This window comes from Vigna unguiculata, chromosome 1 (genome assembly GCF_037176805.1).
Source record: "Vigna unguiculata cultivar grain cowpea cultivar isolate G323 ecotype 2 chromosome 1, ASM3717680v1, whole genome shotgun sequence".
Classification (NCBI taxonomy): Eukaryota; Viridiplantae; Streptophyta; class Magnoliopsida; order Fabales; family Fabaceae; genus Vigna; species Vigna unguiculata.
In genome coordinates this window covers 12,013,339-12,029,145 of record NC_140792.1, presented here as the reverse complement: position 1 = coordinate 12,029,145, position 15,807 = coordinate 12,013,339, and the positions used below count along the sequence as shown (strand labels likewise).

At 34.3% G+C, this 15,807-nt stretch overlaps 1 protein-coding gene across 11 annotated transcripts; it reads left to right on the top strand.

Annotated features, from left to right (window-relative positions):
* The first annotated feature begins 5,031 nt into the window (after positions 1-5,031).
* On the top strand, positions 5,032-15,807 carry LOC114191456 (BTB/POZ domain-containing protein). Of its 11 annotated transcripts, XM_028080639.2 has the most exons (11): positions 5,036-5,329; positions 5,496-5,634; positions 6,204-6,711; positions 6,808-6,941; positions 7,022-7,464; positions 7,659-8,783; positions 9,229-9,381; positions 13,150-13,681; positions 14,569-14,680; positions 15,113-15,269; positions 15,415-15,807. In XM_028080639.2, exons 1-8 carry the CDS (start codon positions 5,226-5,228, stop codon positions 13,568-13,570), a joined length of 3,027 nt encoding a protein of 1,008 aa, XP_027936440.1. In that variant the 5' UTR covers positions 5,036-5,225; the 3' UTR covers positions 13,571-13,681; positions 14,569-14,680; positions 15,113-15,269; positions 15,415-15,807. The 11 variants fall into 11 exon arrangements, with proteins under 11 accessions (XP_085526224.1, XP_085526230.1, XP_085526226.1 ...); XM_085670104.1 differs by lacking the exon at positions 13,150-13,681 and having other exon boundaries at positions 5,033-5,329; positions 7,659-8,788; XM_028080648.2 differs by having other exon boundaries at positions 13,150-13,676; positions 15,113-15,807.

The following is a 15,807-nucleotide window of genomic DNA, read 5'->3' as shown; positions in this document are numbered from 1 at the left end:
TCCCAAAAACGTGGGAAATTTAAAACTTCTTACAATATAAATTGTAAATTCATAATTCATAAAATCAAATAGATAAGAAAACCACACCATATTACTCCAGAAGTTTACAAAAATCCTTAAAATACAAAACAGTAAAAACTCTGGTAAAATCTTCTCCCCATACTAGCCCCTCTCTGGCGCTATGCCTCACCAAATCCACCTACAACATCATTTGCTCACGTGTATCGCGTACACGATTATTGCCAAACACAAGCAGATAGGGTGAGCTAATAGAATAAGACATATACCCAACACATTTATATATATAACACAATCATACCAAAGGAATTTCATCCTTTGATTTCATACCACATGGCCACAACCATATTAACCGTGTTCTACGTCTGCTAGTGAGTACCTCAAGATGTCTTGTTGCCATACCTATCGACCACAACCGATAGAGCACGTGCGGGAAACAATGCTACGGATCACACACTGTAACGTCAGGTGGAGTTCCCAATACGAACATAGTTCGTAATGTCCCAAGACTACCAAACTCGTCAGCTAATTACTAAGGAGAGCAATCTATCTGGACCCATCCGTACGGGCCACAACTAGCACACTCACACCAGCAACACTCGCTAACCCGAGCCACAACTCAAGAGTTCCTCGTGTTCATCCGCCATCCTGAGCCACAACTCAAGAGATGCTATTCCGAGTCACAACTCAAGGAATACCACATGCTTAACCCCTATCCCGAGCCACAAATCAAGGGATACATTCCGAGCCACAACTTAAGGAACACTAGCAAACCGACCTTTAAGGTATCATAGAAGCCTTGTAGACCACGCAAGCAACCACAATTGCTTCACGGTATCATCTGGCACAACACTCTAGGCACCAAGCGCATCAGGCTTCTAGGCCGCCTGGCAGACACCTCATGCCGCTAGGTGCCATACGCTTTCCAAATCATACATAATTAAGTATCGAAACCAAGTCCTCTTACATAATCAAGTACTCTCAACCAATTGAGCTAGTACTTTTTCACATCATACAAGTCAAAATTAAATGTTATAAAGGCTCTCACTACCTACATTTATTAATTATTTATTTATTTAATTAATTAATTTTCACGGGTCTTACAGGTCCCACTCATAATATGCACAATATGTGTGTGTGGAGGGAGAATGATGCATACCATAACCCCCACTTGCAAAACATCCAAAAAATTTCCCAAACAAATATCTAAAAAAATAAGAAAAATAATTCACAAACAATTATTCCAAGAGACAAATGTATACACATGAAAATAGAGACAAGAATATACAAATAAAAGAAAGGGAAAGAAAAAAAAAAGGAAAAATCACATCCAGTTCGCATATCTAATTAAATGGCTTGACTCTCTAGATTCCCCTCCATCTATGTGGTTCATCATGAATTCCTCGGGCAGAGGCCAATAAAAATCCAACTTAAAGTCCCTCATGCTTGTATTTCTTAAGCCGAGCGAGAAGTGGAAAGGGTGGTTGCTTCCTGCAACTTAGCCACCCTGTCTCCTGTCCACCATAGACAATAGCTTTCCATTGATCTTTGCAATCTTCTCTCTCTTATTATTATTTTTAATCTATTTTCTTGAATAATAAAAAGTAAAAAATGAATATAAAGAAAATTGTAAATAAAATAAAATAAATACAATAAGAATAAAATGAAATAAATAACAAATAAAATAAAATAAAAGTAGAATAAGATGAAATGAAAAAAAACAAAATAAAAGTAAAATAAGATAAGAAGAAAAAGAAAAGGAAAAAAAAGTAAATAATAAAACTACATTATAACCCAGACAAAATTGGGTGTTGACAATGTTAAAACAAACCACAATAACAAAACAACAAGTTCCACGGGTGTCTAGTGGATTTTTTCACAACCTGTGGATTTAGCTCCAGAAAACAAAATGTGAACCAATGAGTTCCACATGTGATTTGTGGATTCTTCCACAATTTGTGGATTTGATTTTGAATATACAAAAGTCAAAACATCGGGTTCCAATAGTGACCAGTGGATTTTCTCACAACCTATGGATTTGGCTTCGAATATGCAAGAGTCAAAACAACGAGTTCCACAAGTGACTAGTGTATTTTCCACAACTTGTGAATTTGGATTCGAAAATGAAAGATACAACCCAAGAACTAAAATTCACCCAAGCATTGATACAACTGATGGATTCTTAATAAACACGCAAAATCTTACTACACCTGAACCTAAATTAATAGTACCCTTAGGAACCATACTCAATCCACTAAATTTATCCAAGACCCCAAATTTAACCAAATCATAGTACTCTAACACAAACCATAATTTCATCACCACAAGGAAACATTTCCAATTGCTATTACACCATCATGGATTTTCTTATATGCTCAAGAACAACAACAAAACAATTTTATTCCATACAACATTTCACCTATACTTTTCCAAACGATAAATTCAGTCCATCAAATGCTTTAAACAAAATTTCCAATCAACTTACCTCTAACGCCCTACACTTCAAAAAACATTTGTAGCCACCACCAAAAACCCATTATCAAATCATGCTTACTTCAACCATAATTAACACTCCGAAGGAAAACAAATTTTATTTACAACTATTGCTCTAACCTCAAATAAATTCACATGGTAACAAGATGAAGATCAAAATCCCCAATTTTCCCATTAATTCATTCAAACAAAAAATTAAAGTAATTAGATTAAACATCTTAACCCCACATCAAAGCGAATTTTCCATCTATCTCATCTCATATTCACCACAAAAATTTGACAACAATCATAGACAAAAAAATATCTTTCCTTACCGATAAACTTAATTCCAAACGATACATTTCACACTACCACCATGAATTCAATCACTAAAGAAACTTGTTATCATATTCCATCCCTATGAACGAAATTACCCCTTTATAATTCCATATTTTAAACTGAAATCAATTTTTCATTCATAATCACAAAATAGTGAGAACAAGGCTTAACACCCCTTACACAAAAAATGTAACCCAAAGATGCATTTTCCAATTTCTCCATTCCATAAATCAAGTAATATTAAGCAAATGGTTTAACACCCCTTACACCGAAAAATCTCCTCTTAAATTTTCATTATTCAGTCTTAACCATAGTATATAAAAATATTCACCAAAAAAACTTGACAACAATCATAGACTCAAAAGTATCTTTCCTTACCCATAAACTTAATCCTAAACGATACATATCACACTACCACCATGAATTCAATCACTAAAGAAACTTATTATCATATTCCATCCCTACGAACGAAATTACCCCTTTATAATTCCATATTTTAAACTGCAATCATTTCTCCATTCATAATCACAAATAATGAGAACGAGGCTTAACACCCCTTACACCAAAAACGTAACCCAAAGATGCATTGTCCAATTTCTCCATTCCATAAATCAAATAATATTAAGCAAATGGTTTAACACCCCTTACACAGAAAACTCTCCTCTTAAATTCTAATTATTTAGTCTTAACCATAGTATATAAAAATATTTGTTCTAAATGCACACATAAAGAATCAAACCCATGATCATCCATCCTTAACAAGGCTCTAACCAATTATGCTACGCCCCACCTTTGTTTATGACTTTGCATATCAATTTAATTAATATTTATGCATCCAATTGTCCCTTACAATTATAATTATTTTCCTAGGCCTTACATTTATACTCGTGATACTTGGAAAGATTGATACTTGATGAGTCATTATTTCTCCCTATTTACTTACCTTTATGTACCCATCTTGATTGATGTTTAATGCTTAATTATCTATCTTTAGTGCATTTTCATCTTTTAGGCCTCATTGGTCAATAATTTAGATTTTCACTAATTTGGAATTACTTGGCCTAATTTTCATTCTTAATTAATTTCAGGTTTTGTTGTGTATTGGCGTGATAATGTATATGTTTAATCCACATGTAACTTACATTTTCGCTTTATGAATGTGTGGTTTTCCACTTGCCATGACCATGTCTATGCATTCGAGCATATGGTTTAGTAGGTGCAATGGATGCTTCCTAGTAAATCGTGGTGAAAGGAACCCCAATAGTATAGGCAAAATTTGTATTCATGTTCATTCCTCAAACTCTTTTAATGTAACTTGAACAATGTGATGTATCATCTTTTGAATTTTAATGAATGATAAATGAGTATTTTGAAATGTATACCTAATTTCCTACATTTTGCATGATTTATAACTAATTCACTATACATTCAGTTGGACCTCATTAGACTCATTTGGTGAGATATGGGCCAGTAGACGATGCTATTGTTCATGCACCTTTAGACGACCTTCTGATTATGATAACTGGGGTGATGTGACGCCGCCCCTACAGGGTGTTACAAAATGTGGGGCCAGTAGACGATGCTATTGTTCATGCACCTTTAATGTCAACTTAATATGCTTGCAATGATTATAATTAGTCCTCACAAGCAAGTGTTTTTAAGATGTATTCATTTATGGTCTACTGGTCTGGTGAACATGATGATGCTAAAAAAAAAGCCAATTTTCTCAAAATTATCATTTTTTAAGGATTAAATATGTTTTTGGTCCCTTAATTTTCCTTGAAAATTGGAATTAGTTTTTTTTTTTAATTTTGAACCAATTTAGTCTTTCATCTTAAACTTTGAACTAATTTAGTCTTCCATTTTATGGAAATACGTGATTGTAGTCTTTTTAACTAAATTTTGTTAAGTTTATTTGATATTTCAAATACATCCACGATTATATTATCATGAAACGCGTTTGAAACATCAAGTAAACTTTAATAAAATCTGGTTAAAAAAAATAAATCCAACATTTCTTGAGTTGGGATGAACTAATTATAATTTTCACAATACCAAACATATATTTACCACTCTTGTACAACTATTTACTTTTCATTCCCATCTATATTTTTTTTTTCATTTTTTATTTATTTAAAAAGCATTCGATATATTTTACAAAAATGATGATTGTTTTACATTGACATTTTTAGATTTTATTTATGTATTTTTCTCATCTTTCTAGTTTGTGCGAATACAGAGTTTGTAAAGAAGGAGACTTGTGGCGGTGTTCAAACTTCAGAGCTGAACTTGCACCTTCTTTCTGCAACACACACAACACAATTCAATTTCTTCTTCCACTTTGATTCCCGTTTTCTCTCTATTTTTTCCGAATTCTCTCATAATAGGAAGAGACCATGAAATCCGGCAGAGACAAAGAGAAAGAGAACGATCGCTGCATCAGTTCGCATATGCAGACTCTCCATCGCCGTCTTCTCCAGGCCCTAAACCTTGGCACCAGGTCTTAACTTGCATCCCACTTCCATCTAATTTTTTATTCCGTCATTTTTTCATTAAATTTTCTATCTTTCTGTTTTTTCACGAAGTGGGGCCTCAAAGTGATTGAATTGTGTTTTTCATGTCGTGGATTGTTGTTCTAGCTGTGATTTTATTCTTTGTGAATACAGACATTTTGATGAGAAGACAAATAGGTGGAGGTGGCAGTGCGCCAACATTGAAGTGCAGAAAAATGTGCTACGATCAATTGGTGCCTTTCTTGATTCCTTATCGGGAGATGCACGTGCTGCACGTAATGCTGTTGTTAAGGTGTATATTTTGCTTCCTTTTCTTTTTGGGATTTTAAGTCTAGTAAGTAGCACCTATGGACCTGACTTGGGACTTTCAAAATGAAATGTGCGTATCTATTCTTGTGAAGATTGTGGAACTTGTAGATCTTTTTATGAATTTGGTTGAGTTAATCTTACTCAGCATACTTACGAAGTTAGGATTATATTTACGTCGGTGAATTAATTACAATTAATTATTACTAGCATAAATAAATAAATAAAACGAAGAAAGCATTTCACTGGGGCAGTTTGGGTTGAGAAATACAGAATTCTGTTTTCATATTTATTTTCACTTTTCTGATCTTTATACAAAAAAAGGTGAAAAAAAAAAATTAAAAAGTTGTTTTTACGTATCCTGCATTTCGAAAACAGTAGACATAGTGAAAACAGATAATGTTTTCACAAGCCAAACTAATACTTTTTGAAAATAGTTACTAATGTAAATTCCTACTCATAAATTTCTGTAGAATGGTTTAATATAGATAAATTGGTCTGGTATTTTCAATAACAATGATATATGCGCTTTCCTGCCTTGCTTTACTTCTTCAGGAATCTGTTCCTGATATTTTGGGAGCATTATTATGGATTCTTCAATGCAAAAGTGAGGCTTTATTAAGCATGGCATTAAATGTTGCTGTGAAGTTGGTTAGTGTTCTGCCTAATCCATTATTGCAATCACATATGTTGGATCTTGTTTATTGTCTATCATCCTTGCTATCTTCACATCAAGTAGAAGTTGCTATACCCTGTGCTACCACTTTGAATTTTGTAATCTCAAATTTGAATGCTACAAGTGAGAAGGAAGTTATGGAAGCACTGAAAGAAACAGAGGCGTCCCTTCGGATTGTTGGAAATATAAAGGATTTTGCTGAAGGTGTAAAGAAAATTGAGTATTTTGAAGAGATGACTTTACTTTTGAGCACAATACTGTGGCGCTGGCATCCGTCTAGGTTCCCTGTTTGTAATGATGTAGTACTTATGAAAGTTTTAGCAAATATCCATACAAAGGCAGATAGTTCTATTAAACTTGCACTTCTAAAGTTGTACACGTCTATAGGTATTAAAATACCACTCTATTGTCCATTACAACCAAATCACTTTTCCTTGTTATCATCTATTCTCTGGACCAACTAATTTCTATTGTTGTTACCAGCTTTATGTGATTCTGCAGCAAGAAGACTTGTAGAGGATGAAGAAGTATTTCCTCAAATGTTTGTGCAGGCAATGGGAAAATCAAACCCTCATGCTATTCGGATAGAGGGGTTTAGGCTTGCTCAATGCCTATTGGTAACATTTCATTGTTCTATAAGATGACCACTGTAATATAAAGTATTTCTACTAACAAAGGTTGGTTTTTTTCTGTCCAGAGATCCCAAGATAATTGTTTAAAAGTTGTTGGTTTGTGTGGTGAAGCTCTTGTTGAGGCCATAATTTGTGGAATGACAGAAACTAGGCTGAGTTCTAAAAAAATTGGAAACAACCATGAGTCTTTGTCAGTGGAAGCTTGCCAGTTGGCTCTAATAACTCGTTGGGCAGGTGATCATCATACCAACTTTTGGAAACAAGGAATTGATAGAGTCCTTCTTAATCTTCTGATTGAAAATATTCAAGACCAATTGTTTGAACCTGTCTTGTCTTTGGAAAAACAAATATATATGGCAAAAGAGGGATTAAAAGCCAATTGTCATCTTGGTCTTAGGAGTTATGTGTGGGACATTCTTGGGTGGCTTACAATTCATTGTGGAGAAAATTTAAACCCTTATACTCGTGGTAGTGAGCTCTGCATCAACTTACTAATTACATGTGCATGGTAAATTGTATTCCTTCCATTATCATTTCTTGATGGATTTAACATGTGTATAAACTTTAATATAATAACATATCATATGTCTCAGTTTCTTGCTATGACTGTTCATTATATTTCTGAAAATTTTCAGCTGATCTTTTATTTCACCTGTTGATGCGCTCCAAATTCACTAATTCTAATTTTCGGTTTCTCTATAGCTTGAGTTTTGTGGATACACTTGAAAAATGGTGCAGAATTTGTCAAAAGGATATTGATGATCATTTTCAAAGTGAACCAGTATCAAGGGCTGTTCTAATGATGATTCGTTCTCCATGTAATTCCATCTCCTCACACACTAGATTCTTATTATCAGATGTACTGAAGGTGAAAGGCATGCCATGCTTGAAAAGCTTACTACATACTCTAGATTATACATCATCCCTAGAAAGCTATGGATCATTTGATAAACTTCAACTGGTTATTAATTTAATTGGGTTTACTTGTCTTTCAAGTTTACCACAATACCCAAGATGTATCATTGAGAGCAAAGGGATAAAGGTAGTTGTTCTTCTTCTGAAACGATGCTTAAATAATGACATTCATATTGAAAGGCAAAACTTTACTCCTCATTTGTATACAACATGCCATGAAAGGTCTTGTTGCTTTTTTGATAAAGAAGATTGGGAAGGCTCCAATGTTCTCTTCTTTTATAGTTTGTTGGGCTTAACTGAAATTCTTCATCATTGTGACCTTTTACAAGAGAATTCTCCACAGTTTTCTAGAGAGGTGACAAACATTACACCACAATTAGTTAGCAAACTTCAAGAGATCTGTAAAAGAAAATCTTTCAGTCCTGGTGTGAGATGGTATGTTTCTTATATTCTAACTTATTTTGGATATTATGGTTTCCCAAGTGAATTAGCCAAAAGGATCCGAGAATCTCTCAATAAGGAAGAATACTCAGATATGAAGCTTGTCTTAGCAAATGGGGAATCTCTAAATGTTCATGTTGTTATTCTTGCTGTTCGATGTCCATCACTACTGCCTCCTCAATTGTTAAAGAGTTCTAAAGAGATACCAGATGAGTTTGTCAGAGAGACCGTGAGAGAAGTTCGTCTATCTTCTCATGTTGATTATGAAGCATTGGTATTGTTGTTGGAATATGTATACTTGGGATACTTACATGCTAGTGAAGAAACAGCAAAGAAGCTAAAAATTCTTGCTAAGCGCTGCAATCTACAGCCTTTGTTCCAAATGCTTCATAGGCAGCGTCCAAAATGGGGCTTACCTTTCCCCAGCGTTAATCTTACTTCAGCTTTTGGTTTAGCTGGAAGTTGTTTTTCGTATGGTTTGCTTCTTGATAAACTTCTTATAAATATCTTGAAATTGCACATGATTGTTGTAATCTTGCATTTTCTTTTTCGTTTATGTCCATTTCCATCTTTTATTCTCACAAAATTTTATGTATTAATTCACATATACTTATATAGCAACCTTTATTTAATTGTTTGTGAGGTTTATTCAGTGCTTTTAAAATGAGTTACTTTTCTGAAAAGACTGTTGAACTTGGACGCAGTTGCTAAATGCAATTGTATTATCAAGTACAGTGAGGCATATACATTTACTAGTTGGAGATTTCTTATTGATTAAATATTTATGGACTTTGTGATTTTAGGGTAATTGAAATGTTTATACTTTCTATACAATGAGGAACAGTAACAGTGCGATTGCTAACATTTGTTTTCAAAGTTTGGGAGAAAAAATCTGATTTTCTCAATCTATTTTCAGGGATGTCATATTGGCAGCTAAATCAAATGAGCTTGTTGGGTGGACATGCGATATTTGTTCTGACACAGTACCCCATATGCATGTTCACAAAGTTATATTGCAGTCTGGTTGTGATTATCTACAAGGTTTGTTCCGGTCAGGAATGCAAGAAAGGTAATTATTGATCAAGATATTCATAATGATCTTACAGTTTTTCTGATTTATGAATGATGAAAAGCTTTACGATTTATTCAAACTGTGGCTCATGAAAATTGAACATGTACATGGTATAAACTCAAAAGGTAGACATGCATGGCTGTCTATTACTTATTCTTTGTTGATCAACATCTATGTAATCTGTTCTTGGCTAAACTCTAATCAAGGCTGATAGAACACTTGATCAGAATGTAGGTGAAAGATAGAGCGGAATAGAAGGGTGCTGAGTTGGCAAATTCTGTTAATGGAGTGTAGGATGGGAATAGGAGAATGTGGCATAGTGGAGTCAGTTATACTTTTGGGTGATTGTGTTGGGAGAGAAGATTCTTCTTCTCTCAGAAGCATACACTCTGGTATTGCTGTAAGGAGCTTATGCTATGTTTTTCATTAAATAATATTCCCTTTTCATGGTATCCTTGATGATATAACAACTATGTGGATTGAAGGAATATTGAAGGGAATCATAGTAATGATGATGGTGGATGGTGTGGCATTGCATAACTTCATTTCTCCATAAGTAACAATTTTTGTCAACAGCCCTATTGTTTCAACTCATGAAATCAGAATTCGGTTTGGTGATAGTCATATAGTTTACTACTATAGGTATTTGTTTCAATCTTTGCATTCAATTGCAGGCAATTGACATCACTATAGGGGCTTAGTGCTAGATTTGGATTTGACAATAGGGGTTTGTGGTTAAAGACTTAAAGAAAAATGGAAATGAATTGGGGGAAAATGACTTTGAAATTTGGCACCATGAAAGTCCACTTTTACTGCTAGGGTTTTCCACTAATGGTGTGGGGGATCCAAAATCTTTCCATAGCCGGTTGAAGGAAGTCACTGATGGAAATTTTGAAGATGGGGGATGAGTTGTAAATGTATCTATGGCAATTGTTGATCCAAACTTAAATTCATTTCAGGGGAAAGAACTCCTGGATGTTTTAGAAGAATTCAAGGGTTTTTCAAGCAGGTGATGGGGTTACGCCGAAAAGGGATTCTGAGCATGTGATTGAAATGGAAGTTGGTACAAGGGCCTGTGAATGTTAGCTTGTAACATTATCTGCTCCTGCTCCTGCACAACATAAGATTGATAAACAGGTTGCTGATTTACTACAACAGGGAGCAATTTGACATAGCTCAAATTCTTTCTCCTGATATTAGTTAAGAAAAAAGACTACTCTTGGTTGTGCATGTTTTAATAAAGTAATAATTCTTGACAAGTATCTTATTCTTGTAGTGGGTGAACTTTTAGATGAATTAAATGAAACTTGTTATTTCTCAACTTTGGATCTCAAGTTTGGTTATCATCATATTCGAGTGTGAGAACATGACATCCATAAAATGGAATTTAGAACTTATGAATTTGGCTTGATGAATGCTCCGACTAGTTTTGAACCTATAAGTTTTTAAAACTAATTTAAGAAGGTTCGTGTGTGCATTTTGTTTATGGCATCCTTGTGTACTCCAAGAAATGACAAGTGAGTTTATTGCACATTCAGTAAGTGTTACAATAGTTGCAGAATATTTACTTTGTAGCCAACAAGAAGAAATATACCTTTGTGAGGAAACAATGAGTATTTGGGTCATTATCAGGAGTTACCATGGATCCTGCTAAGGTGGGAAGTGCGGTGGAGTCACCAATCCTTCATAATGTCAAAGGTGTAAGAGGGGTTTTGGAGTTTACCAGTTATTGTAGTGTAGGAACTTCATTTAAGGGTATGGATTTACTTATCGTAGGTGAAATAAAAAGTTATTAGGGTCTCTAAATTATGTAATTATGTAGTATAGAGCACAACCTAAGTTGATTATCCAAGGACACATACTAAATTGTATTCAATCTTTAACATTTTTGTCATAAAAATTAAAATTGGGGATTTAAGGATTTAAAAATGAAAAATGGAAAACAAATTAAGAGATTAGAAGCGAAATCCAGAGATAGAAAATTGATCAATCCACAAATTCAAATTACCAAGCAATTCAAAAATCATAGTTCCCTAAAGATTTAATCCAAGTTTGAACATTTAACCTAGTTCAATCAATCGACTAAACCAATTATATGAATTGAATCTCAATATCTTTCAATACAATTCATATTTAGTTATCAAATCAAGATTCAATCAATTCCTAATTTGAATTCTAATTTCATAAATGCAAATTGATATCACAAAGGGCAAAATCGAAATTAGGGAAGAGAAGAACAAACTCAGAGTGAAGAACAATCAATACAAAAACTCAATTCGTATTGTTTGATCTTGATTCCAAGAATTGATCAAAAATTTAGTTCTCCATTATTCAACATAAAAATCGAGAATAGAAAGAAAAGGAGGAAAACTAAAACTCTAAAAACTATGCAATTAATTTTTGTCTATTTGTTTAGTAATAGTTTACCTTGGGATGAATTTTAGCATTATACTACATATCATATCTCCACTGTTCTGACCCGTTTAAGGTTGTTTGTGGAAGAAATCCACCATCAGTTATACGATCCTTTCTGGGTGATTACTAAATTAGAAGCTGTAGCACAATATCTTGGACAGAGATGAAACTTTGTTGTTTGAAGTAAAATTTTGAGTAAAGCATGAAAACAGATAAAAAAAATTTGCTGATAAAAGGCATAGGATGCAGTCATTTGAAGTGTGGAAGTGGGTTTTTCTCAAACTGCATCCTCATAAAAAACAATTGGTGGCATGCCGCATTAATTGAAAGCTCTCCCCTTGATTTTATGGTCCTTTTGAGTTGATTGAAAAGTTAGGAGTGGTTGCTTATAAATTGCAGTTGCCTCTTTCTAAGGTCCATTATGTCTTTCACGTGTCCTAAAAAGGGCCATTGGAGAGTACACTGCAGAGGCCAATCTGCCATCGGAATTAGAGGTGGAACCTGATGACCACATTGTACCTGGGCATGTTTTGAGCAGTATAATTGTTATACAGAACAATTGTCCCATCAAACAATTTTTGGTATAATGGAAAGGTTTGCTATTGAGGATGCTACAGGGGAAGAGGAGCACAATTTGCCTGTCAATTTCCTCATCTCAACCTTGAGGACAAGGTTGCTCTCCTAGTGGAAGGAAGTGATAGAACACTGGACCAGATTGTCGGCCCAAATGTTGAGAGACCCAAAACATGGTGTAAACGGGTAGAAACAAGAGAGCAGAATAGAAGGGTGCTGAGTTGGCAAAATTCTGTTAGGGGAGTGTAGAGTAGGAATATAGGAGAACGTGGGATAGTGGAATCACTTACGATTTGGGTTATTGTTAGGAGCTTAGGCTCTGTTTTTCATTAAATAATATGCCGTTTTCAGTATATTTATTGAGAGTTCTATCAAATGCCTGATAAGACCTTTGGGCCCCAGGCCTTGTAAACCCTGCACTAAAACTTCTAATGTGGGACTCAACTTCCACCACAGCTTGAAATTATAGATCAAGATTGATATTTTTCTCTTCAAAAACATATTAACTTTCCTTTGGAGACTCACTAATGGTGTTCTTAATCCCTTGGAAGTAACGTGGAATCATGTTGTCATGATGGTTTGCGTTGTTATGTTCTTCCATGTTAACTTCATTTCAATTCTCAAGTTAGTCTAGGATATACATGCAAATCAGGTGTGAGAATTTTTCATTTCTATTGGACACTTTGCAAGCCTCTTTGCTTTAATTTTTGTTTCCTTCTACACTTGGATTCTGTCTCCTATGGGTCTCTCTTAAATGTTATTCACTCATTGTTGCAGTCATTCACAAGTAATAAAAGTTGATATTAGCTGGCAAGCATTGATTAAACTAGTGCAGTGGTTTTATTCTGATGAGCTGCCTGGTCCTCCATCTGGATGCTTGTGGGATAATATGGATGATCAAGAAAAGCTATTTAATCTACAACCGTATGTGGAGCTTTATTGGCTTGCTGAGTTCTGGATTTTGGAAAATATTCAGGAAGCTTGCTTTAATGTTATTATGTCTTGTCTTGATTCTTCCTGGCGGTTGTCCATTAAAATAATCAAAATGGCTTATAATCTCTCTTTGTGGAAGTTAGTTGATATTGCGGCAAATCTCATGGCTCCTTCATATCGTCAATTACGAGATTCTGGTGAACTAGAAGAATTTGATGATGCGCTAGTGCACTTGATTTATTCTGCTTCTATTCAACTTAACTAAGAAAACAAAATTGCTTTTGGTGAATCAATACTCCTCAAGATGGTTCATAGGGCAAGAGATTCTAGAGGCATATACTAACTCTTTTAGGAGCTACAAACTTTGTCAAGTATGGTATGCTGATCTTTCTGTCACATTATTTTTAATTTTCAAGGTTCTAAAATTACTTCTAGAATTTTGATATAAATCCTTTAACTTTTTGTTTTCTGCTTTTTTATTAAAATCTGAAAGGAAAATTCTGCTTAATTAGGGACATTAAAATTTTCTATACCATGTGCTATTCTTTCTTCCTTTTCCTTCAAAATATTTATTTTTCATTTTGCCCTTGCTTACTGGTTTTTCTGAGCTGACAGGTCTACCCTCTTTATTAAAATGAGTGAAAGAAAAGCAATTCAAGTGCTCCCATTTTATGTAACTTCTTGAATACTTTATTCAAAGTTTTCTAACTTCTGTAATTCATCAAACTCATAATATTCTAAGGCATTTTCATAATCTCAATTTTCTTATTAGATAACATTTTTTGATAATAAAAATTAATAGAAAGGAGAGAAGATACATCTGGGGAAGGATAGGAATTTTCCTTGTCAAAAGAAAAAAGGAAAAAGAGAAAACAATGACCTGAAGTATAGCTCAAATAAGGCACAAAATTGATTAATCTCTTTTACACATCACTGATAGGAAAGTCCTTGTAGCAATCATGGGCAGAGCATAATTATAATATTATCCCATGGCAAGTGAAAGGAACCAGTAAATTATCTGGGTGAGTAGATAAGAAAAACATAGGGAGATCAAGAGAGGGTGTGGGGACTCATTTGCATAGTCACTAAGTGCAGGTTTTTAGTACCTTAATTATTAGGGAAAATTTGCTTTGTTTTCAAATGATGTTTTAGTAGGATTTTGTTTATATGGTATTGTAAACACAAAATAAGCTATATTGGAACAAATGTTTATGACCAGGTGATTGTTAATACCTTTTGGTCTCTTCTATATATTGATTGTAGGCATCAGAAGGACCTGGGATGAGGCTTGCTCCATGATTCAAAGCAAGTAAAGTAATTTGCTGTGGTGGTTAGAGAGAGAAAACTTGTTGCTCGTGAAGAAATCTAATGTTTGGTCAGTTTAGAATGCTCGTATTACTTTAGTAGTTCCTTAAAAATAATTCATAATAGTCAATTTGTATTTGTTCCCTCCTTTTTCTTCTTATTGAGGTGCTTTCTTGGATTTAAATTGCAGTTGAAGATGCCATGCCATGCATGCCGTTTGATTTCTGTTCACAAGGCATTAGTTCAAAGCTCATTTATCTCTTTTATTTTGAAAACACATTCATTAGTTCTTCCATCTAACTATATTCATAGGCATTTCTGTCTTTTATTTTGTAAACACATTCTTAATAATAGTGTTTTTGTCTTACTAGTAGTTATTTGTGATGCAACAAACTATCTGCTTTGAGAAATTTTCCATTCCTCTCATATGATTTCTATTGGTGCTCCATGTGGCCTATAGATTTTATACATGAGGTGCTAAGCAAGTGTTATGGATTTACAGGGTCACAAGATGGGCATAGTTCAAACAATCAATGATGACCGAAACAAATAGTATCTTTTCCTAGGCAGTAAAAACAACAATTTTGGGACCTGTGTTTTGCTGCTGCTTCTGCCGTTAAAGCTCTTGACACTTTCGAAGAGTTTTTGGGAGCAAAAAGGTACTTCTTGGCTTTTCCACTTGGCAGCAGCCATGCAACTAATATTCCTACTCAACATTTTCCTCTCAACTTTTCTTTGAAATGTGATTTCTTGCATATGTGTCCAACTTGAACTTCTCTCATGGTTGTTGGCTTGAACAAACAGACTAAGCATCAACAAGTTATTCTTAAAATGAGCAAAGTTCACAGAAAATTGCATCAAATTCATCATCATTAAATTCTGTCAAGGTGCCACGTTGAAATTGATCTTCTTGGTGGCATGTATGATGGAACCCTACTCAGTAACCACGTCCAAGATTGGTGGAGGCATCGTCTCCTTCGCATATTAGTTGCTCAAGCTGATTTTAAATGCTCTCCCTCCACCTTGTATAATAGTGTATTCCAACACCATATATTAGCTTCAGGGATTCTTTGTATTTCAGCATTGTACCAGTAGTAGGTTATTTTCGTTTTTCGTGGTTCCAACACCATATTATATTCCAAATAAGTTAGGTCAGACATTAATGTGAACTTTGAAATCTTAAGTGATACTATAAAA